The sequence below is a fragment of the Porites lutea genome, chromosome 4 (genome assembly GCF_958299795.1).
Source record: "Porites lutea chromosome 4, jaPorLute2.1, whole genome shotgun sequence".
Taxonomy (NCBI): domain Eukaryota; kingdom Metazoa; phylum Cnidaria; class Anthozoa; order Scleractinia; family Poritidae; genus Porites; species Porites lutea.
In genome coordinates, this window is record NC_133204.1 from 36,868,520 (window position 1) to 36,890,451 (window position 21,932).

Here is a 21,932-nt window from a genome sequence, read left to right on the forward strand (position 1 = left end):
ATAATATTACTTTACCGTTATGCGCAATGTCTTTTTTCTCCTTATCATCCTGAGCGTATCCCTGTATGGAGTGTTATATGGTTGAATCCGCGAGCGGGCAAGATGCAGCGAATCCTGCGTTCTGATTGGCTACCCGAGTGGGCGAGATGGGTTCATCTTGCCTGCTCGGGATGTCCCGCGTTGATCCCGCAAGAAAAAGTTCTCGTTTTGGCTATATAATAAATCCTTTATTGACCATCCTGGTTGAAGGTGGCTGTATATTGGCCTCATTTTTTCATTAGGGAGCTTAAGCAGTGACGTTTTTGAGCCACAGGCGTCAACCGGAAGTGCACTTTTTGCACTCTTCAGCCGTGATTTTGAACAAACTTTTGGTCAAATCGTCTCTAAAAGAGTAAAGACACTTAGCAATACAAATTTGGTAACGTTAAGGCATACTAAAAGAGAAAAAGGCTCACTTCCGGTTGACTTGCGTCAATCAAAAACGTCGCTGCTTAAACTTCCAATTGACCGAGATGACGCTTGGCCAATATCCAGCCATCTTACAGCAAGGAGCCCAAAAGTGAGACCTCCTTTAATTAACTCACATTTTTTCATGCAGACATTAACCAATCAGAAGTCGAGGACAGTTTCCAGCTGGCTTCTGATTGGATTAAATCTGTATGAAAGAATGTGAATAAATCAAAAGCGGTCGCACTTTTGGGCTCCTTACTGTAACCGAACAAACTTGGTCAATAACGGATATTTATTGCAGTGCATAGTGCTTCAGTGAAATGTAATTAATTACGCGGTTTACATTTGTACCTATCTGGAAAAACGTTGGTTGGTCTTTTTTATTGTTTCCGTGGCCACAAACATTATGAACTTTCAGAATGTACGAAAACTGAGTGTGAGGAAGAATCTTTTTAAAGTAGGAAATAGATTTAAAAATCTATTTCCTACTTACACTACCATCTGAACGTCTGTATTTGCCAACTCGGGAAGTGTATTGAAACCCTAAATTTAAACTTTTGTTGGTAATTAGCTCACATAGGGGAAACAAAAACAGTAAACAATACTTTTCTTTTGTAATCACTCAATTGTTTGAATCTGAAAAGAAGTGTTATCTTTCCACACTACCTATGGTTGAGATATTAATGACCGCCTCTTTTAACGGGAACCCATCCGAAGACAGACAGTCGGTAAAAGAGCGTCCCTGATCCCTGTTTACATTGTACTCACACTCGACTAAAAGCTATGATAGCGAGTACTTGGGCTACACCATTTGCTCAGAGCCTTCGTTCATGCAGTTCATTGATAATATGTGAACATGCGCACTTTAGACATGCACGGCATGCTACGTTCGATGGTCGAGTATTACTAAGGAGGATTCAGAAACAGTTCGAACTAATGAGCCCACTGTAACTGAGCGGAGCATGGCGCAGGTGCACTAAAGTGTTTGTGTTAAAATGTTGAGGGGATGCTTAGCAGGTTTAGACTCAGAATTCCACAAGAAGCCTAATTAAAATTAAATGGATTTTTGTAATTTTAGGTGTTCCATCTGCTTACCAACAGAAGAGAATCAAGGAGTTAAATAGCACACTACATAGGGAACAACTGGAAGTCTTGCAGATCAAGGACAGAATGATAATGGTAAAAGCGCAAAAATGCAGACTGCTTAAGTTCACAAGTTGCTTGAGAAGAGTAACTTACGCATTGTGCGGATCTGAAGTTAGAACCGCCTTGTTCAGCGAAAGCAAATCCTACATCCAGAAAAACTGGAATGCCCACCCGTACGATTTCCTTTTTACAATGTAGCTTATAAAACAGCTAAAAAAAAAAAGTCGTGACTCATGAATTCCAAGGAGCTAACGCTACTTTTAGGTTCTGATGAAGCTTTGAGGTTTGCAGTTCTTCCGTCCTTCGTTATTGGTTTCTTTTGCTATTATCCCATCTACTTTGTTAAGATTAAGAGAGATCGTCAATACGAATTTGGACCTCACAGACCAATTTATGTTTCGAAAGTGCAATAAAGCCTGTTAGAGAAGCTTTTCTGAATGTACCTTTCTGTGGTATTGATAGTTCTTTTTTTGGTGTTTTGAGTATTTGTTTACACATTTAAGCTACAAGGTCGTAAAGCTGATCAATGATCGTTTCTTCTTTTGAACAGGCGGAGAAAGCTGCAGCTACGAAGGACAAACAGTTGAATGATTTGCTGGCCCGTATGATGCAGTATGAAAGGGTAGGTTATAAACATTATTCTTAGCAATTGTGTCTTTTCTGTCTTGGCAAATGTTTCAAGTAGCCCACACCGTTGAAAGGTCTTACCCTGATATTCATTTGAAGTCCATGAAATGACATATCTAAGACAGGTGCTACCAATTTCAGGGAGAATATGGTCTGAGTGAAGCAGTGCAAGAAATCAAGGACTGCAAGGCTCAGATTCGCATTCGAGATCAGTAAGGAACACTGTTATTTACATTTCTTATCGTAATGTTTTGCTAAGGGCGGTAATGATATTCTCTCTATTTTGCGGAAATCCTTCAGGGGATGGATGCCCACTGTTAACGGACATTAAAGAGAGATTTTTCTCTTAATGCTGAAGCACACTGACAAAACTGAGGTCAAGTTAAATTGTGACTGAAAATTACATGTAACTTCATAGGTTTTGTGTTGAGATCTCTGACTACCTTTGCAAACAAGGTCAAGTTGTAGCAGCATTTGAGAACTAATTTTAATATGAATCAATAACGAGTTTTGGTTTTCACTTCCACATCTTAGAAACATCGAAGACTTGACAAGCCAAGTTAATCAATTAGAGATTAAAGTAAATGACACTGAAATGGAAAATGAGGAATTGCGGGAAAGGCTCGGAATGGATCCAAAGGAGACGCTGGACATCGAGGACGTCCGACACAAGAAGAAAGTGAAAGCAGAGCAGGCAGTGGCATTGAACAGGGCACTTAGTAAAGAGGTAAAGCAGCTATACTAAGGGCAGGGTTTGACAGGTCATGAAAAACCTGCAAAGTCATGGAATTTAAAAGAATTTCAATTTCCAGGCCTGGAAATTCATGGAATTTAATTGTCGGTCCTGGAAAGTCATAGAAAATTAAAGATTTGTTTAATAGATAAGTAACTGCAGATGGCAAAGCAAAGACGACGTAAGATCAAGACGAGAAATCAAACAGCGCGAGCGGCAGAGATTTTGGTGGACACCAGAGTTTGTGTCTGTTGAACTACTTTAGGGAAAAATATGCTAAAACAAGGAAAGTTTTGAAAATTTCCGAAAGCGACAGCTTAACTTAAGGTCATGGAAAACTTGAATAAGTCATGGAAATAGTCATTGAAAGTCATAGAATTTGAAGAGCTCAAAAGAGTATGAACCTTTTTCCAATAATCAGCCGGGGAATTTAAAATGACCCTTCTTTCCATCCGTCATAGCTTTGAATCTTGATTATTTTGTTGTGTTTAGGTTGAACGATTGGAAGAAGAAAGACTTCAGCTGAAGAGACAGCTGAGAAAACAAGCGATGCACAGAGGAGCTCGGTACGTGATATGATGATCAAACTCAACCTACTTTTGAAATGACATATATGATCCGATTATTTGATATTTATGATATACCATGGCATGACATGACATTTACATTTGATATGAAGTGATATGAAACGACTTGATAATGTCTCATTTGACATGATATGACATAACATGATATAGATAACATGATGGTATGACTTTAATTACATGCTATGGTATATGATATGACGTGACATGGCTTGACAGTACAGGGTATGATATGATATGACAAGATCTTTATTGGGTAAACGCGTGATCAAACTGGTAGAGAATACTCTTACTTTTTTATCCCGTAACCCTTGGAAGTTTTAGGTAGCGTTAAAGATGAAAACTGCTGAAAAGTTATACCGCTTTAATGGAAATGTAACACTTACCGAGTTTGCTTGCATGTTATTTGTGTTTCAGAGCTGTTGAGTTAGGAATCACGGCAGAAGACCTGATCATAGCAGAAGAGCAGGAAGTTGTCTCGTCCCCCAGAAGGCCAGATCCTGCCGTGGATTCTGATAGTGAAGTCACCAGAGCTTTGGTATACATTTCACGCGATACTTATTTGCAATTTTGAGTCATGTTCTTTTACGTACAAATTTAAGATAAAAAGTTCATCGTATGTACATGTGTGTTTTTTCGTTATTCTAGAACAAGAGACTAGAAGGAGAGGTGGAGAAAAACGAACAGCAAATTGAAAACTACAAAACAAACATGAAGAAGATAGAAACAGAAAATAAGGTATAAACCGTAAGTTAAATTTGCAAGAGCATCCTGGGCAAAAAATCATTGCATCAACCTTATAAGTTTTCACTCGGGCAGTTATATTGTATTTTTTTAAATAAATGCATTGTTTAAAATCGCAATCATCTTTGCTTGTGTAGGTAGTCGGTCTTGGGCCTGAGAGGAAAAGGTATAATGGAAACACCGATTGTGTCTTGGAAAAAAGTTGTAATTGATCTGTCGATCATTTACGATTGTTTTGGACATTCCCCTCCGCAGTTAGTGGGGAATTTAAGCGACCACAACAGAGACGTAAAAAAAAAAACAACAGGTCTAATAACAAGAACATCAACTTTGCACATGTATCACGCTTTTTTTCTACATTACTTGGTCGTCACTGCACGACTACAGCATGAAACTTTCCAATGTGACGTTTTGAAACTTTGATGTACTCCCCAAAAATTCAACCCGAGGACAACTTGCCCACACGTACTTGATTAATTAAGCCAGATGAATTAACCGCCGTAAGTTTTAAAAGAACACGAATGTACTTCATAAATGACGTCTCACTACGTATTAAATACCTTTTTGTTTCATTGTGATGTGTATCTCAGGAGCTTAAAGAAGAGAACAAGCAGATGGAAGTAGGAATGAGAGAAATATTAGCGCAGCTGAAAGAACACGCCCAAAAAGGTTTGCTTATATTAATGATTAAGAAATGTTTCTAATCTCTAAGCAGGCATAACAAAGCAAGAGGTTTCTCGGGGTTTTTGGGGCCATTTAGACACCTATGACTTCAAACTGAAGAAGGTGAAGAGTGACAAAGGCAGACTGTTTAGGCCAGCCGAAAACCATCTATTGGCCAGTTGTAATCGTTGAGAGCATAGGACGTGTCTAAATTCTTTTAGGAGAAATACACCTCACTTTGTAGAGAAAACTCTACGTGTACATTCAACTGTTAACCCTTCAAACCCAAATATGAAAATTCAAATTCTATTTTGTTTTCCCTATACATTTCCTGTAGAAGTAGTGGGAAGAAGTTGTTGAAGTTTCAACCAGATTAAACTTGCGTGATCATTTCCTTAATTCTCATCACCAATCTGTTTTATAAAGTATTGATATCACGAGGAGAATTTTGTTGTTGATCCCTCTCAGGGCTTAGTTAGAGGGTTTATGTGTGGAATAACAATGTACGTGAACAGTCGGTAATGTGTTTGTTTATGTTTGTATAAGTAACGGTAAACATTATTTATATAAGAAGCAGTTTTTCTAACTTCACTACTCTAAATCATTGTTTTCTTGTCTTAAATCGGCAAATGCGAAACCCTCGTCTGTACCCGCAGTTTTATTCATAAATGCCTTGTTGGGTTGTAGATTCTGACGAAAGTAAACTCGTTCAAGTTCCAGCCTTGGAAAAGCTAATGGCTGTAAGTTAAAACATTTTGAACTTCCAAGAAATGAATTTAGCAGATGCTTGCTGGAGTACTCATTTTTGTCAAATGTTCTTTTTAGTTGATTGAATCCAGAAATGCAGTTGGCCAGTATGACACGACTCTAAATTTAAAGGCTCAGGTAGATATACACAGTAGATTACATCTAACTGTGAGCAAGCTTATTGTCCATATTGCCAAAACTCCGTTATTAATGTGATAGTAAAACCTTTTTTTTTTCATTTAAAGTATTTCTCCGTCTTTGATTGGCTTCATTCTCCATCGCTAATTTTTCAAAACCAGCTGGGAGTGGCGCTGACCAAATTTTGAAAGATTTACAGTGTCGAATGTTAGAAAATTATTGGATGATTGACGTCATGCAAAGATAGTGGCGCGGTGGCTCAGCTGTTTTTGGCGATGGCGGAAGATTTCACACGCTGTGCGAACACGAAATAGCCAAATTATAGCAAGAATACCCAAAAAAGCCACTCGAAAGATTTTATCCTACCCAAAAAATGCCACTGGGAGAGTGTTATTCGCCGAATCCGACCATCCTCTGCGAAACTCATATTCAGTCTCTTTTAATAATTGTTCATTGTTCAATATACTTACAGATTGAACATCTGAGTGGCCGGAATGAGGAGTTGCGTCATGAGTTACACAATGCAAGAGAAGAGACTGCTAAATCTATTATGCAGTTGGAGAGGAGAAACGCCAAGGTACATGGATCCTTTTGTAACATTTGAAATAAACCAGTAATAATTATATCAAACACAAGAAACTGTTTTTCAACTCATTATGCAGAATCCGAGAGGCAGGTCAAAAAACGAGGTGCAAGTTTTTTTTAAAGAAGACTTCAGTATGTTGAATTTTATACACCATAGGATTTCCTCCACGGTTTTAAAAGTTAAAGTAACAATTATCTCGCCATATTGTGGCCTTGGTGTGAATGGGTTTAAAGGGCCATTTTTTAAAAGATAAACTTTTTTTTTTCTCTGTCTTTTGGAAGATTGAAGATCTCGAAAAGGAAGTGAAGGTCTTGAAAGAAATAGGTAAGATTTGTGGCGATAACTTTAAGTGAGCCTTGATTGGGTAGCCTGTGTGTGTATGCAGACCCTTCTCATTGGCATATTGTGGCTTAGCGCGATGCTGGGTAAGTGTTGTGTGGAACTGCACTGTGGAACTGTTCTGGGGATGCTATCCGTTCTCTTATTGGCTAACAAGAGGTTGCGCGGAAGACTGGGTCACAATTTCGTCCCCCCAAACGTGATAATAAAATAAATAAATAAATAAATAAACAAATAATAATTTGGAGCTAGCACATCCACGAAGTGGTTCTTCGTCTACCTGATTCTTGGTCGAATTGGAGTTTGAAAATGTTGGTTTTTGAGGAGAGGGGAAAACCGGAGTACCCGGAAAAAAACCTCTCGGAGCAAAGGAGAGAACCAACAACAAACTCAACCCTCATATGACGTCGACGCCGGGATTTGAACCTGGACCACGTTGGTGGGAGGCGAACGCTCTCACCACTGCGCCATCCGTTGCTCCCCAACACTCCTTTATTGCAGTTTGACAAAACAACGACCCTGTGTGAAGTAAAGGAAAGGAGGCTTCTTGACGCATGCTATGAAAAGGTTGTGCGTTGTTTTTTTGGATGTTTGGTACAATTTAAGTTGTTAATAGGTTGGTAAGTATATTAACTCCTGTATATTTTGTGTTTCAGGTGAAGGCGCAGTGAAACTTCAACCTATGCCTCTGCCGCAAGGAATGACACCTTCGTCAACAGAGATCATCGCCAGTCTGAATGAGCATCTCATACACGTACTTCAGGTTAGAAAGTGCGACGCAGCAATGACTTAACGTTACGGCGAAATGTTGTTCTTGTGGTAAACGTTCCTTTTTATTCCAGTAGGAAAACAACGTTTACATGTCTAACCATTTTGTGCTGTCACGGTATTTTTGTTGGCACTGTCGCAGTATTTTTGCCTTTTGTCAGAGTATTGATTTCTTGATCTGTTGGATAACGTCGGATGAGTCAATCGAGGTTGACTTGACAATCGTGGATTCCTTCAAAAGTTGGACCTCTAATGATTTGAAGGAAAAGTTAACTTTTACAATGGCAGTGCTTTGATTTTCCGTATTTTTGTAGGAAATCTCACTAAAAGAAAAGTTGCTAGTGAAAATGGAGAAGGACCTTGAATTGTTCAAGCGAAAGTTCTCTGTCATTCTTCATCAAAAGGTAATGTTTTGCTTGGAATGAGCCTTTCGACATATTCAAATTTATTCTTGGTACTTAACTTTAGCTGAATAAAATAAAAATGAACTACTCACCCGGCCTAAACGGCATTTTCTTTTGCCCTATACGACTCGAGCCAAGTTTGAAAATATATCGAAACCGGCCTCTTTCTCTCTTATTTGTTATGCTCATGGCTGAGAAATAAATTTTCAAGCCTGGAAAGCAGTATTTTCTTCTGTTGTACTAAAGACAATTAGCCTTACATGGAAGAGAAACACGACCCTAACTCGACTTGGAAAGTTTAAGAGTTAGAGAAAAATCGTTGAACAGTCCCGATCACTGTCGCCAGTTGTCCTTTTAGAATTATTGACAGTGTAAGACTGTTGAGTAATAAAAAATAGCTCGCTTTTGTGGCAAGGAATGACACCTTCATCAAAGACTTGAGCTTTCGACTACGACAAGAAATTTTTAAGACCTTTGGAATCCTAAAGGGAAGTTTTTCGTCTGGTTTCATGTGTTGTAGGTATGATCATTGCTTAGGTTAAACCAGAATTTCCTTTGTCTTATATGAATAATTGAGACTAAAAATCGAAGAAAATCCTGAATCAGATTAGAACAAATACTGGCTTAACGTAAGGTCATATTTTCCCTACGACACGTGAACGCAAAACCAGATGTGTTGTTGTTTTAGGGTCTTCTTTATTCTGACTACTTGAGAGAAAAGGAAAAATGGGAAGAGGAAAAGAAGGGGATTGAAGAAGAGAAGACATCAACAGAGTTAGCCAGAGAACATGATAAGATAAGGCTACTGGAGTTTGAGGTGAATTTGGTTGTTGTGCGTGGCTCGAACGGTGTTGTGTTAAATTACAGTATGGGATGATTGTTTGAATGGGAATTACGAGGTTACTTAGGAAACTACGGGTCAAAATTCGTCACCCAAACATTCCCACAGTGCAATTTGACACAGCACCGACCCAGTCTCAAACTCGCTAATAGAGACCTTTTGATTCGAGGACGAGAGTTCACTTAAAGGTTTTTTCGCGTATTCTCACGAAAAGAGATCTAGGAAAGCTTCTTTTTACTTTTTTTTTACCATAAAAGTTAACACGATTATTTTTATTGAAGGAGGTTAAGCTCTCTGCCGATCGCAAAATGATAAAACTTCTAACATTTGATGACTTGCGTCCGCCACTACGACACTCTCCCTAAACCTCGTAGTAGAGTGACGACGGCTATCACGTTTTCCCGCCAAGATAACGCTGGTTCACGCTCGTGCACTTCTTAGTATTGAGAAAATCTCGTACTCGAAGTCGTACTCGTCTTAGAATCTAAAGTTCTCTAATAGTGTTCTACTGTATAAACGTGTGTAAGTAAAATATTCATCCAGGATTCCCCCTATGTTTTTGTTGGACGTAGTGTTTAGGAACATTCAGGACAAAATTCCAGGAAATTTTCCCAGACCCTGGAAACGTCTTGTCTTGCTAGAAGACTCCTAAATTTTCTTTTCATCACAATCCTCATGGAAGAATGTGTCGTAGCAAGTGGTGGAGAAATATGACTCGGTGTCGTTGATTTTCCGTTGGAAAAGTAATTTGCGTTTTGGACGCCTTCTAATTAGTCGTAGAATCTTCGCCTTCTGGATCCTTTGAATTTTCTCCCACTTGTTTCACTCTTTCAAAAGCAGAAACCCTGAACTGGGGACAACTTCAGTTACGCTTATGAAACGTACCTAACGTCACAAAAGTTGACAGTATGAGGCTCACTACTTGCTTGACAAGCAGTTGCTGTCGCCAAAATTTATGCATTCTTATAACAGGAGGCATCGTGGCCGAGTGACAAGCGTCGGACTCGCAGTCCGACGGCCCTGAGTTCGAGTCTCGCTCTGGCCACTTGCTGGATTTGTTCTTGGTCGTCCCGAGTTCAGATCCTCGACCACACTTGTAAATATCCAACTGGCTGCCTTCTACCAGTTGGCATTTTTAATCGAGTAATGTTCTATTTACATTATTTGTTTCTAATTATTTTAGTGGAATACCTGTGAACTAGCTAGATAAGCTAAGTGCACTTTTTTTTTAAAAAAAAAAAAAACAGCGGTTACTTGATACGCTTGATAAAGACGAAGATAAACAGAAGAAGCGCCTGGGTGAGATGACAAGGAAAATAACAGTTCTGAGAGTAAATGAGAAATCACTGTCCAGACGATATACCGCCATGCAGGAGGTCGAGGCTGCGCTTAGAAAAGAAAACAAGAAGTATAGGAATGATGTGGTTGCTATGGAGACGGCCATCACGGAACGGCTGGGTTACCTACAGAGACACAAGGTATGATTTTCTTTCAGTTTTTCATTTTTTTTTTATTTTCCATTTTTTCTTACTTTTTTTTTCTCTTGGACATTTTTTTTGTCAGCCGACTGGTGAATGCAAAAACATCTCGCTCGTCCCCGTGGTCTATCTCCGGGCAGGTTCGAAGCTCTCAGAACGAGTTGTTTAATTAGCTTATGAAGCAATAGATGAATGACCCAAGCAATTTCCGTAACCATAAAAACAATACCAGATGTGTTTTCAATGGTTTATAAAGATGGAACTTTCTCTTAGCTTGAGCGATGCAGTTTAATCCTGTTAATGCTATCTCGACAATCGGTTACCGCGTTACATTTTACCACTTTGAAGCTGACTATCCAATTTCTAGTTTCAGTTCATTCACGTCGAGAATGTCCAAGTCTTTCTACCTGCTCATTTTACCATTTTTATATCCACCTTTTTTGCTATTCATTTCGTGTCCTTTAAGAAGCAGAAAGAAAAGTCTAGCCTCTACTGTGGTCTGTTGTTGACAGCAATTTCAACGTCAAGACAAACGCTTTGACTGTTTGTTTGTTTGTTTGTTTTTTTCAGGAAATGTCAACGTACAAGATAAGTGTACTTCAGCGATCGCTGGATGAGAGTGTTCCAGCAGCAGAGCTCGAGGCAGCTAACAAACAGTACAATGAACTCACCGAGAAGTATCGTGACATTATCCAAAGAGAGAATAATCTGGTAGCTCGGTCTGCTGCAGTTGACAGTTTAGAGGTACGATATTTCGTTCCTCAAATTGTTTCTTATTCTTATTATCACTCTTTGAGAGCCTGATCGTGTTGGGGCGTGGATACCGTATAGCTTTTTCACCGGCATGAAAACCATACCGGATAGGGGGTCTGTTCACACATAAGAACGATGATTTCGGCGCGATTTCTTTAACGGAGCGAAGCTGCGCATGTGCCGATGTTTATAGTGGAACTCAAAATAGCGGATAGTTTTGGTGCTACACTTCGGTGCAGTGTGAACAGATACTCGGACCGTAGCGGAAGTTAATAGATAGTAGCGAGGACTGGACTCTAGTGAGACGGAAGTAACTATTCAGGAGGGAGGACTGGGATTTCGTTCACAAAACCCTCTCGGCCAACCGCTCTCACACGGTGTACGATGTGTGTGAACGACGTAAATTTGAATTTGACACTAGTTACGGGAACGACTAACGGATTCACCTTTCGAATAATCAATTCATTAATAGAATCTTCGGGGGTACGTTTGACCTTCCTTGACTGTATCGTGCGCGCCTGCGTGAATGTGAGTCGGGATTGTTATGTAAGCCGTTAGGCTAGCCTTCTGCCCATCGTGATTTTTCTTATGATGCAGAATTATCTTTTTCTTTTCAAACATCTGTTTCTTGAGACCTTGAGAAAGGCGTTGGCGTGTAGATGTTTTTTACTGTTTGGAAATCGCGCGCGTGTTCATGCGTTTTAGTATAAATTCCGAATTTGTGTTTCCTTAGGTGGACAAGAACGCTTTAGAAGAGACAAATGCTGAGCTTAAGAAAGAGATGACTTCACTTAAAGAACGGAACCACAGCTTGGAACAAATGTTAAACGAACTCTTAGCGAAAGGTTACTGTTTGCATTATTTGATATTATAGTGTCATACATTTATTTCCTGAATAAAACGTATTGCTATTAAAATTGACTGGAAACAGCAACTGTGCAGCGATCAACACACAATACGCTCTCGACTTTCCATTCTGGGCGTTTATTTTCCAAAGTGTTTGAAGTAAAACCTGGGGTGAAATAGTGCCATTCGTTCCCGTCTACTTCCGTCTTTGTTAATCGCTGTGAGTATTTATTTTTCAGAGGGGGGAGAGGGTGGAGGAGACGGTGGTGTTGTGAGACAAGAAGAGATTGACAGAATATCAAGAAAACTTGCTACACTGGAAATGAAGGTACAGCCGGGATAGACCTCATTTGGTACAATTTTTAAGACGGTTGGAGTACGGTTAGTTTGGAGGGACCTTGGGGTAGTACAATTTACCGACTAAAATCGTGAAATCAACGTTTAAAATACGCCAGACTTATATGCGAGCTAGCAAAACTGTGGACAATATAAGTTAAGTAGAGTAAGTCGATCTCAGATCATTAACGAAGTAAAAGTTCTAAGACATAATTAAATATTGCCTCTCGAGAGGTATTCCTTAACGGAATTGCTCGTTTATCATTCCAATTATAAGACTAATTCGCATTTCCTTGTGGGCGTTGGTTTATATTTGAATTCCCTAGTTTTTTGTACTGATAGTCCAAAATGTGAGAGTTACTGTATGTAGCAGAGAAGAACGTTGATAAACTGACCCAACACGAGTAACAGAATTAAAGACCTAATTTTATACATTATAGTTAGTTCATTTTGTTAGTGTTTTTACTTGTCTTACTCATTTAAATCTTTACATTTCCAGGAACTTAATGAAAGAGAGCGCGCAGAACATGCCACTAGGAAATATGACCAGCTGCAGTCGCTGATCAAGGAATTAGAAGAAAGGAACGCAGAGCTAGAACAAAAATTTGGAGAGGTTTGGTTTGTTCTTAGTTTGTTAAAGTACGTTGTTAAAAAGAAACGCTGACTGTATTAAAGAAAGTGTGATATAGAGCGTTTACAATCACATGGCCAGCTGCTCTTTACTGCGATAAGAGAAAGCGTTTACATAAGAAAGGAGTTCAACCCCCACAGGATTGGTTTGGGACACCAACATGGCGCCGGACATGACGTGGAGAGCTCTATTCGCTGTTTATTTTTTCTTTACATAAAAAGTGTTCATATTGTACATGTTGTAGTTAATTTTTTATCTCAGTTAATTTTTATTTTTCCATTGTTTTTTGGTATGGTAATGTATGCTTATGAATTTGAAACGAAGGAAAAATAAAAATTAACTGAAATAAAAAATTAACTGCAACATACATAACAGACATAACAGACCAAAGAAAGTAAGTCAGAGTGAAAAAAAAAATACACCGAGTGAAACAAAAAAGAGGAAAAAAGCAAAGAGCAAGAATGGACCCTTAATGAATTACTTTTGTTTGTTTGTTTGTTTTTGTTTGTCTTATTTTAATTAATTCCGTCCCATACGTCTGTTCAATCGTGTTCTCAAAATCTGGAACCCCAGGTGTTCTGCAAGGTAAAAGCGTTGTTGTTTCTTCTTTTCACCAGATAAGCAAACTAAATCTTGAGTCGCAGCGAATAGAGCGGCAACTACGGGAAGAGCTTTCCAGTAAGTGTGAAGTTTACTACTAGTGTTGTCACCATTGAGGAAATTTAGGTTTATTTCCATTGACTACCATTCGGGCTTTTTGATTTTTCCATGACTTTTCCCCTCTTCTCTCTGTTTTGAAACTTTTCCTTGCCTGTTTTAGACTCTGTCACGCAAGACACGCACGTAGCTGTCACGCGCCGTGTCCAGTCATTGGAGGAATCAGAGTCTCAGCTGAAGGTGGAAGTATCACGGTTGAAAGAAGTAGCGGAAGTGGCGTCACACCAGACGGAAGCCATCAAGGCTCAGCAGGAGTCGCAGGATAAAGAGCTGACATCACTCAGAAAACAACTGTATGATATACAGATGGAAAGTGATGACAAGACCATTATAGGTCAGTCAGAGTGTCTTTTATTTTTTCACAGTTTGTGTCAACTATCCCTTAACTAACACCTCTGTTAGATAGACACCTGCAGTACTTAATGGGGCGCAATTTTGAAAACGGAGGTCAGTGTTAGGAAAGATATGCTTCTCCCCTGCACTAAAAGTTCCTTGGAAACTCATTTGCTGGTACCTGAATACTCCTTGAATTCTATAACTATAAAGACACAGTACGAACCCTGGAAAAACAAGCAAATCTGTCGTTTTCTTTAACATCCAACCTAAGACATCGCTTTATGACATTTCACGTCAAAGTCGTAGAGTGACGGCAAAGCCAAAAGTGCAGAGCTGTTGTTTTGCTCTTTAAACACATACTGATAGCATTTTAGTATCAGCGAGGCTCATAATCTGCAAGTCGTTTTTCTTCATATTTAGGACACACCACTAAGACAAGACAGTACTGTTTCGCAGCCGTCATGTGGATTTTTAACAGGGAGAAGTGATTCTTCTTACTTGATCTTGTTTAGGACAATTTGTATTTCTTCAGTAATTGAGGAGTAGTGATAATATTTTCAGGCAAACTGCATCATCATATCGTTGCACTACAAGTGAGCGAGGGTACCGCTGTACGGAAGCTTGAGGCTGCAACACAGAAGCTGGCTAAACAAGAAGCGCATTTGTTGCGTCTCGAGCAGAAGATCGACGAAAAGGATCAGGCTCTTTATCATGCTAAAACAGAGGCCAGAAACAAGGCGAAGTTTCTTAAAAGAACTATACAGGATCTGCGGAGGCAATACAGCGGTTCATTGCCGCTTATGAAGCAGGTAATCACGAATATCTTCTTCTGTATATCAGATTAAACTTTAGTATAGAAAAATTACGAATGAACGAGACGGCTATTTCGTTCGACTCGCTCGACTTTCATCAGCGTTATATACTCCTGTTGCAGCACTTTCCTTCCACTGAACATTGCACTTTCCTGTCATTTCAGGTGGAGACGTATCCTGAATCAATGTGCCTTTGGTGTCTGTATTCAGCAGTAATTTTAAAACTGAAAAGGACTTATTATCAAATAAATAGCATCATTTAGTTTTCTTTTCCTTTCCACCATCAGGAAAAGTTTGCAGACACCATGCGGTCACTACAGGAAGATAAACGCCAGCTAGAAGGAGAATTGAGGAAAGCTAAGGCTGACAGGGAGGCTGCAGAGGATAAACTGGCCGAACTTAAACTTCAACATGAGGGCTTACAAGAGCTTATGGCTACCCTCAAGGATGGCAAAGGAGCTGCTAAAGTGACCGAATGGCACACGAAGATGGGAGAGATACGACTGCAGGATCTCAAGCTAAACCGAGCTATCACCAGGTTACAGGAAGAGGTATTACCTTAATATCTATCAGTTTCCTCAATGTCCTCTCGTAGTCAAAAGCACCTTTCCTAGTTCGCAAACCAAAAACTGCTTTTGCGCAGAGCCGATGTTCACCCCACAGTGCTTTGCGCGCGCTCCATTGAGTTCCTCAAGTCGCCGAGTGTGGGTGGGCTATAAAAACAAACAGAGTCGCTTATCCATCGTGCTTTATTTCTACAAGTTTCGCAATTTATGTCTGAGAGCTTTGTGTGATGTTTTCTCTTCAGTTCTTTCGATACAGTAAGAACTTGCATTTTCCCAAGTAAACCTAAACAGTTTCTTACATAAATGGCAATCGGCACGAAATTTGAGCTATTTAGGTTCTTAAGTACATTGTTGTTAAGAGTATTTAGTGGTATTCATCTTATTCCTCATTAGAAAAAAGAAACGAACGAACAACAAAAAAAAAAACGGCATACCACTACATTGCAGTTGGAGTTCAGTAGGCTCGATTACCAGCTGCTGTTCTGGAAAGGATCCCGCACTCCTCCCCCGAAAAGACATTTCCCACTTCGGTGTTTCATAACGTCACATAAATTGAATTTACGTCGTTGAAACGATCGCTTCAACCGTCTCTCTTCTCGGGGAGGAACGACACCAGATCAGCGAGAAAGAGTGGCGAAAATCGAGCCTCTCTTAACCATACCATTGCGTTGTGGTAATTCTTGTGTTAATGTTATTAACTAGATGAAGTACCTGGAAAACATTGTGAAGGTCCACGAGCGAACAATCTCTGATCTAGAAGATGAAAACGTTCATTTGTCGAACGAACATGAAGAACGACAGTTGATATGGGAACAAAGAGAGGTGGAGCTTGAGCGAACGATTGACAAGTTAGAAAAACAGCAAGAACAGCTAGCAGACGCGGCTGCTAAGTTTGAAGAGGCTACTGGTTCGATACCAGACCCCAATCTTCCGGTAGCGAACCAGTTGGAGTTGGCAATTCGAAAAATCAAGGAACACATTAGGATTATAGTGGGAACCAGAGAAGAAAACAAGCAACTCAAAAAGGTATGGAGTGACATTATTTGTAAAGGCTGGAGGTGTGAGACAAACACATAAAGGATATTACATGGCCGCGCCGAGATACACAATTTCTCTTCGAGTGTTGAAACTTGAAATATTTTTCAACACCAGACCATTTCAAAAAGACCAAACCATTTCACTTAAATAGTTTTCAAGTGTGAAAGGCGCGATTTATGATGTATCCATAGCAACTAACATAAATAACATCATGTTTTCACTCGAAAGCTCACGTAGTATTTCATTAGTGTTTATATGATAAAGTAAAATATGTCTTAGGTTTTAGTAAGTGATCAAAAAATATTGTTCTACTTTTGAAAGATCCAGGTACTTCTGAATGCAGTTGTACTCTACAACCACATAGTTAATATTCTCAAGTGGACGTAATCACCATAAATAGCTTTTTATATAAATATTAAATGGTATGTTACGAACGTGGACTTATTTCGTGGTGCGGAAAGTGAGACATTGTCTTTGTACGACAGAAATACAGTGAACTGGATCAAGCTTTCAAGCAGTCTGAAGAAAGGCTAACCCAGAAAGACAAGGTAACGCATGAAGTGTAAACTGTATAAACACTTTTTTCTTGCAAGACGTATATTATCGATAACTAAGAACATATTTGACGTTCCACGAATTATATCCAGCCTAACCATAAAAGCGTTTCTTTGGAAAAATGCAGGTAATGAGAACTTTGAGCTTCTGTTGGTAAATACTAAAACAAGCGGTAGATTTCCTTTTCACTGCAGCTCAAAGATGGGCAAGTTATAGGTTCACCGACTTCTGACTCATCTTTGTGTTGCGTCATGTCCTTTCTAGCATTGTTCAGGGACGGACCATTAGAAAACTGATGAGGGGTGGGGGGGGGGGGGGGCGGGCGACGTCCAAAAAAAATTTTCGCGCAATGGAAAATTAAACGAAAAAAAAGTCATGCACGCCAATTAACCCTAAAAAATATTCATGCTACGGCCTAAAAAAATTCATACAAGGAATTTGATAACGAACAAAAATTCCTGCGGCTCAAAAATTCCCCACCCCCCACCCCCATAACTTTTCTAAGGGTCCGTCCCTTAGGTGATGGGCTCTAAGTGCGTTAAAATGTGCATCGAACCACAATCTTTTTTTTTTTTTTCATTTTTAGCTTATTAATGAGCTTCGCCTTCGTCTTCCTCTGTCTGACCGCGAGGAAATCACCTCGGAAGCGAAGAAGGCGGCAGGGCTAACAGAAGAAGATTATGAATCCAAACGGGCTCTGAAAGTGGCACAAGCAACTGTGTCTAGTCTGCAGGTATGTATGAATGAACCTTTTCGTATTTCACATGTACACTTGTCGCATCATATCCTTTATCCTGGGTATTGGGAAACCGGTGACGTGAAGGTGTCGCAATTATCTTTACCGAAGATATACTTTTTTCAGCGATAAAGGGAGGCAAGAATATGTTTGGAACTAGTTCAAAGAAATTTTGCTGGGTGTTTTGTTTGTGGTGAAGTGTTTCTCTATAGGAGTTCCAGTTTGCTACAATATTCTAAATAGCCCTGACCATTTATGGGCGATTTTGAGGTTGCATGTGAGACTAGGTGAAATTTGGTCATATTGCACAACGAGGCTCCTTTGGGGACACCTACCCAGGGCTCAAAATAACGGACAGCAGGTCGCCGGTCATGATGACCGGCCAAATATTTTTTAGCCCGGACAAACCCCGATTTTGGCCGGTCAAATTAATGAATACTATAATTATTTTTTTGCCTATGGAATATCGAATTACGCTGGCAGTAGATCGTTGTACGGCATTGTCGTTCAGGTTTTTGCCGGCAAGTTGGTGAAAAATTTATTCACACGCTGTTGAGTTCCTTTCCGCGATTTTCGCCCGTTTTATGTCCGTTTATATATACCTTTAGTATCATCGTACGGCGGTGTCGGTAGTCTCCAAGGTTCGTCCTATATCTGCATATCAGTGAAACTGGATCCTTTTCGTTGCCCGGCACGTGATCGAAAGTCTCCTCCACAAAGAAGAATTTCGTCGCTAAATATTTGCGGCAAAGAAGTTGATTTGGCAAGAAATTTGTTCCACAAACAGCGTATTCGTCATCAGAAGTCAATAAATATACAGCAGAGCTTTGGTTTGGGTCGTCGCGCAACACTTTATCGCGAACGGCTTATCAAGAAGGAGGATTTTAGGCGACGTTCGTTCTCGATTAGCTTAGTTTTTATCAGACAATTCTGGAATCGAGTCTGCAAACGAGATCATGTTCGACATAAAGAAATTATTATAATTAATCGATGCGCTGAAATTTACTCCCAGAGAAACAGCACAGGACGAGCGATCGATTGGCCCGAATTCCGTCGAAGGTGATTTTCACAATCCTCTTACAAGTACATGTGAAACGTTTGATGGACAAAACCTGTCACTCATCCTTTAGTTTTCTAAAAAATAACGGATTATTGTTAGCGTATGTTTTCCCAAAGAAGGTCGCATTACTGATCACAGCAAAGCAGAACGTTTGTCTTTAAAGGGTTTAGTGCAAAGCAGCAAAAAAAGCCAAAGAAAGCAGCGAATTACAGCGTTATAGAGCACAACGCATTAAGCGACAAGCATCCAAAAATGACCGGTCAAAATGACCGGCCAGACGAGAGTTTGACCGGTCAAGCCCACGATCAGGCCGGACATTGTCCGTTGACCGGCCGTTATTTTGAGCCCTGCTACCAGCGTTCTTCTGTTGGCTAGTACGAGTTTGCGCAAGAAACTGGGTCAGAATTTGTCACCCAAAACAGTCCCATGGTGCAATTCGAAACAACATCGACCCAGTCGCTAGCGGTCCTTCACTTGCGACTTTAACCCCACCGCGGTCAAACGTCTAAATCGTTATTTTTGTTTTTTATTGCTGGGATTTCGTTTACCAGTTAGAGAAAAATGGGCAAAGATGTATAAATCAGTTAGTCAACATAACTATCTTTCCATTTTTCTCAAAATTTTGAGCTTTTTTCGCTGAAAACGCTTCGCGCTAAAAGAGAATCATGTTTGAAAATGGCGCCGATAATAACGTCAGCATCGGTTTTCAATCACTTAGAACTTTTTTAGTAAACTTTTAAAAAGTTTAGTGAACTAACAGGATGTTGGTTATACCTTAAACTTTCGATAGTGAAAGTAGCAACCTTAACTTTGAAGTATTTCGCTTAACTTTTGCAAATTTCACTCGTTTGACCGCTGTGTTGACTTTCACGTTCCCCGTGACACAATTTGTTTTTCCCGCAAAATTTTGTACAAACATTGTTTTCAATTTCGTCGTGGGAGTAACAATCGTGCCTTGAGAATTTGAAAACAAAACTTGTGCAAAATTTTCTGGGGTAGAGAAATTACTTTATCGAGAACGAGAAAGTCGCAGGTAATGCCCAATTAAGTTCCCATTGCCTCTTTTTCACCTTTCTCCCACCCTTTCGTTTGCCTGCCGTGCAGGCTTTAATTCTTTTTAATATTGATTGTTGCTTGAATTTCTTTCAACGTTTTAGCAAATGCTTGCGCACAAGGAAGAGTCGTTGGCTAAATACCAAGAGATGCTGAAGGAAGCAAGAGAGGTAGTTTAATTTAACAAACACATTTTCAGCGCGTTAAATGTCAACGAAGGTGTCCTTCTTTATTTGCGAGCTTTGGCGTAGCTCTTCCTGTGGATAAATTGCTCTGAAGATGGGCTAGCGCTCGAACTTTAAGTTTGAATCTTTATACGCTGGATATTATACTTTATGAGCAAAGTTTTAGTGCGAAAATACGGTTCAACTTCAACTTTCAACTTTCAACTTTATTTAAATTTGAAAATATAGCAAAAGATACATTGGGACTGGCCTGCAGTTAGCGAGGCTATTCGAGGCAGGTCAGGCTACATAATTTACAACAAACTAGACAAATACAAAGAAATTAGGCGTAATATAAGTATATACATTTTACATTAAATAGATACGTTCTACTTAAATGCAAGGACAATAATTAGCCTGTTCCAGCCAGCGTTCAAATATTAGGGACGGCGTAGAGAGGACGGAGAGGGAAAAAACTGCGACGGGTATCAGGGGGTTAGGGAGGAGGCACTCCGCATCTGATCTGGCGCCGCTCCTCACGATCTGAACACCTGGAACAGGTTATGTTTAGTGTAGTGGTGTCAGACATGATTAGGGCGCAGGAAAACGGGGCTAAAACACAGTGACAAAACATATGTTCACTGACATATTTTCACACCTGGCCCCAGTTGTTCAAAAGCTGGATAGCGCTATCCATCGGATAAATCTCTATCCAGTGGAAAAGTATTCGGGAAACTAATTCTACTATCCACTGGATAGAGATTTATCCGGTGGATAGCCCTATCCACCTTTTGAACAACTGGGTTCATCTAATTTATTCTTGTGTTTCATGTTGCCATGTTCCCACCAATTCCGTCCCAACCCGCAATCCCTTGATTCCTTTAACCCTTGGTTAATTCGCTCTGACTAAGGGCTAGGGCTACGTCGCGACAATTTACCTTGGGTAAAACATATTTTCGCATAGTGTGTGCTGGTGTTGTTTGTTTACATCCTGGTAACATTTATTATAAATAAATAAATAAACAAATAAATAAATAATGATTTGGAGGAAGCACATCCACGAAGTGGTTCTTCGTCTACCTGATTCCTGGTCAAATTGGAATTTGGATATGTTGGTTTTTGAGGAGAGGGGAAATAATAATAATAATAATAACTTTATTAAACTCCTCAGAAAGGCTTTTCAGCTTAATTTACAATGTCAAATATCTAAAACTTAGTTTTCCAAAAATACCCTTAAAAAAATGCTGTTTAATTTTAACCTTAAATACATCTAAATTAGTGATAGACTGAAACTCGTCTGGGAGACTATTCCACAGCCTTTGGCCTCTGAAGGTAAACGCGCGCTGACCTGCAGCCGTCCTACAGAGTGGTATATGTAGGCGGTCCCTATTCCTAGTGTCGTAGTTGTGCACTTCCGATCTGGTTTTAAACTTCTGACAAAGATATGGAGGTGCAAGTCCATTTAAGCATTTAAATACCATGGTAGCATCTCTAACCTCAAGTTGTTTAAACCTGAGTACGGAGAAAAACCTCTCGGAGCAAAGGAGAGAACCAATAACAAACTTATTATTATTTTTTCAGGAGGCAAAGACACAATCCGAGCAGCACAAAGCAGAAATTCAGCTTCTTCAGGACAGATTGCACTTGGAGAGTGATGAAACGTTCAGAAGAAAGAAAACTTTTCACATGGTTGGTTCATGGTGCTAAATGTACAGGCGCTGGTTTTTTTTTTTGGCCTTTTGTGGCAACTAATGCAACTGATGTTTTCAATTCTTTTTTGTAATAAAAAGCTTGATTTGTAGTAGAACAAGGTTTGAGTATCTATAGAAAACCCTGGCCGGGACACATGTCTTATTATTCATGTAACTAAAACGTGACGAAATATGGAAGATAGAATGATACTAACAAGTACTGTCATCAGGATATTTTGCAATGTACAGTTGTAAAGTTTAAAAATTATGGCTGACCACGATCACAGCCAATGCAGACAATAACTCTTCGCTACTCTTAAGACAATATAGCATCCTTTTAAAGAGGAATTCTTAATGTATTCTTCCATGATTTTATTCTATTGTATTCTT

General features: G+C 39.6%; 1 protein-coding gene across 1 annotated transcript in view; it reads left to right on the top strand.

Annotated features, from left to right (window-relative positions):
• Positions 1-21,932, top strand: part of LOC140933465 (centrosomal protein of 290 kDa-like) — a 65,762-nt gene that overhangs the window by 12,228 nt on the left and 31,602 nt on the right. Inside the window, exons 16-44 of the mRNA XM_073383023.1 lie at positions 1,529-1,629; positions 2,147-2,218; positions 2,365-2,435; positions 2,758-2,950; positions 3,449-3,522; positions 3,958-4,078; positions 4,189-4,278; positions 4,875-4,953; positions 5,635-5,687; positions 5,773-5,832; positions 6,305-6,409; positions 6,700-6,742; positions 7,414-7,520; positions 7,840-7,929; positions 8,618-8,746; positions 10,018-10,248; positions 10,819-10,992; positions 11,735-11,846; positions 12,087-12,175; positions 12,683-12,796; positions 13,432-13,492; positions 13,635-13,865; positions 14,429-14,676; positions 14,967-15,230; positions 15,948-16,271; positions 16,769-16,831; positions 17,425-17,571; positions 19,792-19,857; positions 21,433-21,540. Coding sequence (XP_073239124.1) covers positions 1,529-1,629; positions 2,147-2,218; positions 2,365-2,435; positions 2,758-2,950; positions 3,449-3,522; positions 3,958-4,078; positions 4,189-4,278; positions 4,875-4,953; positions 5,635-5,687; positions 5,773-5,832; positions 6,305-6,409; positions 6,700-6,742; positions 7,414-7,520; positions 7,840-7,929; positions 8,618-8,746; positions 10,018-10,248; positions 10,819-10,992; positions 11,735-11,846; positions 12,087-12,175; positions 12,683-12,796; positions 13,432-13,492; positions 13,635-13,865; positions 14,429-14,676; positions 14,967-15,230; positions 15,948-16,271; positions 16,769-16,831; positions 17,425-17,571; positions 19,792-19,857; positions 21,433-21,540 — 3,620 coding nt within the window. The remainder of the gene's footprint in view (positions 1-1,528; positions 1,630-2,146; positions 2,219-2,364; positions 2,436-2,757; positions 2,951-3,448; positions 3,523-3,957; positions 4,079-4,188; positions 4,279-4,874; positions 4,954-5,634; positions 5,688-5,772; positions 5,833-6,304; positions 6,410-6,699; positions 6,743-7,413; positions 7,521-7,839; positions 7,930-8,617; positions 8,747-10,017; positions 10,249-10,818; positions 10,993-11,734; positions 11,847-12,086; positions 12,176-12,682; positions 12,797-13,431; positions 13,493-13,634; positions 13,866-14,428; positions 14,677-14,966; positions 15,231-15,947; positions 16,272-16,768; positions 16,832-17,424; positions 17,572-19,791; positions 19,858-21,432; positions 21,541-21,932) is intronic.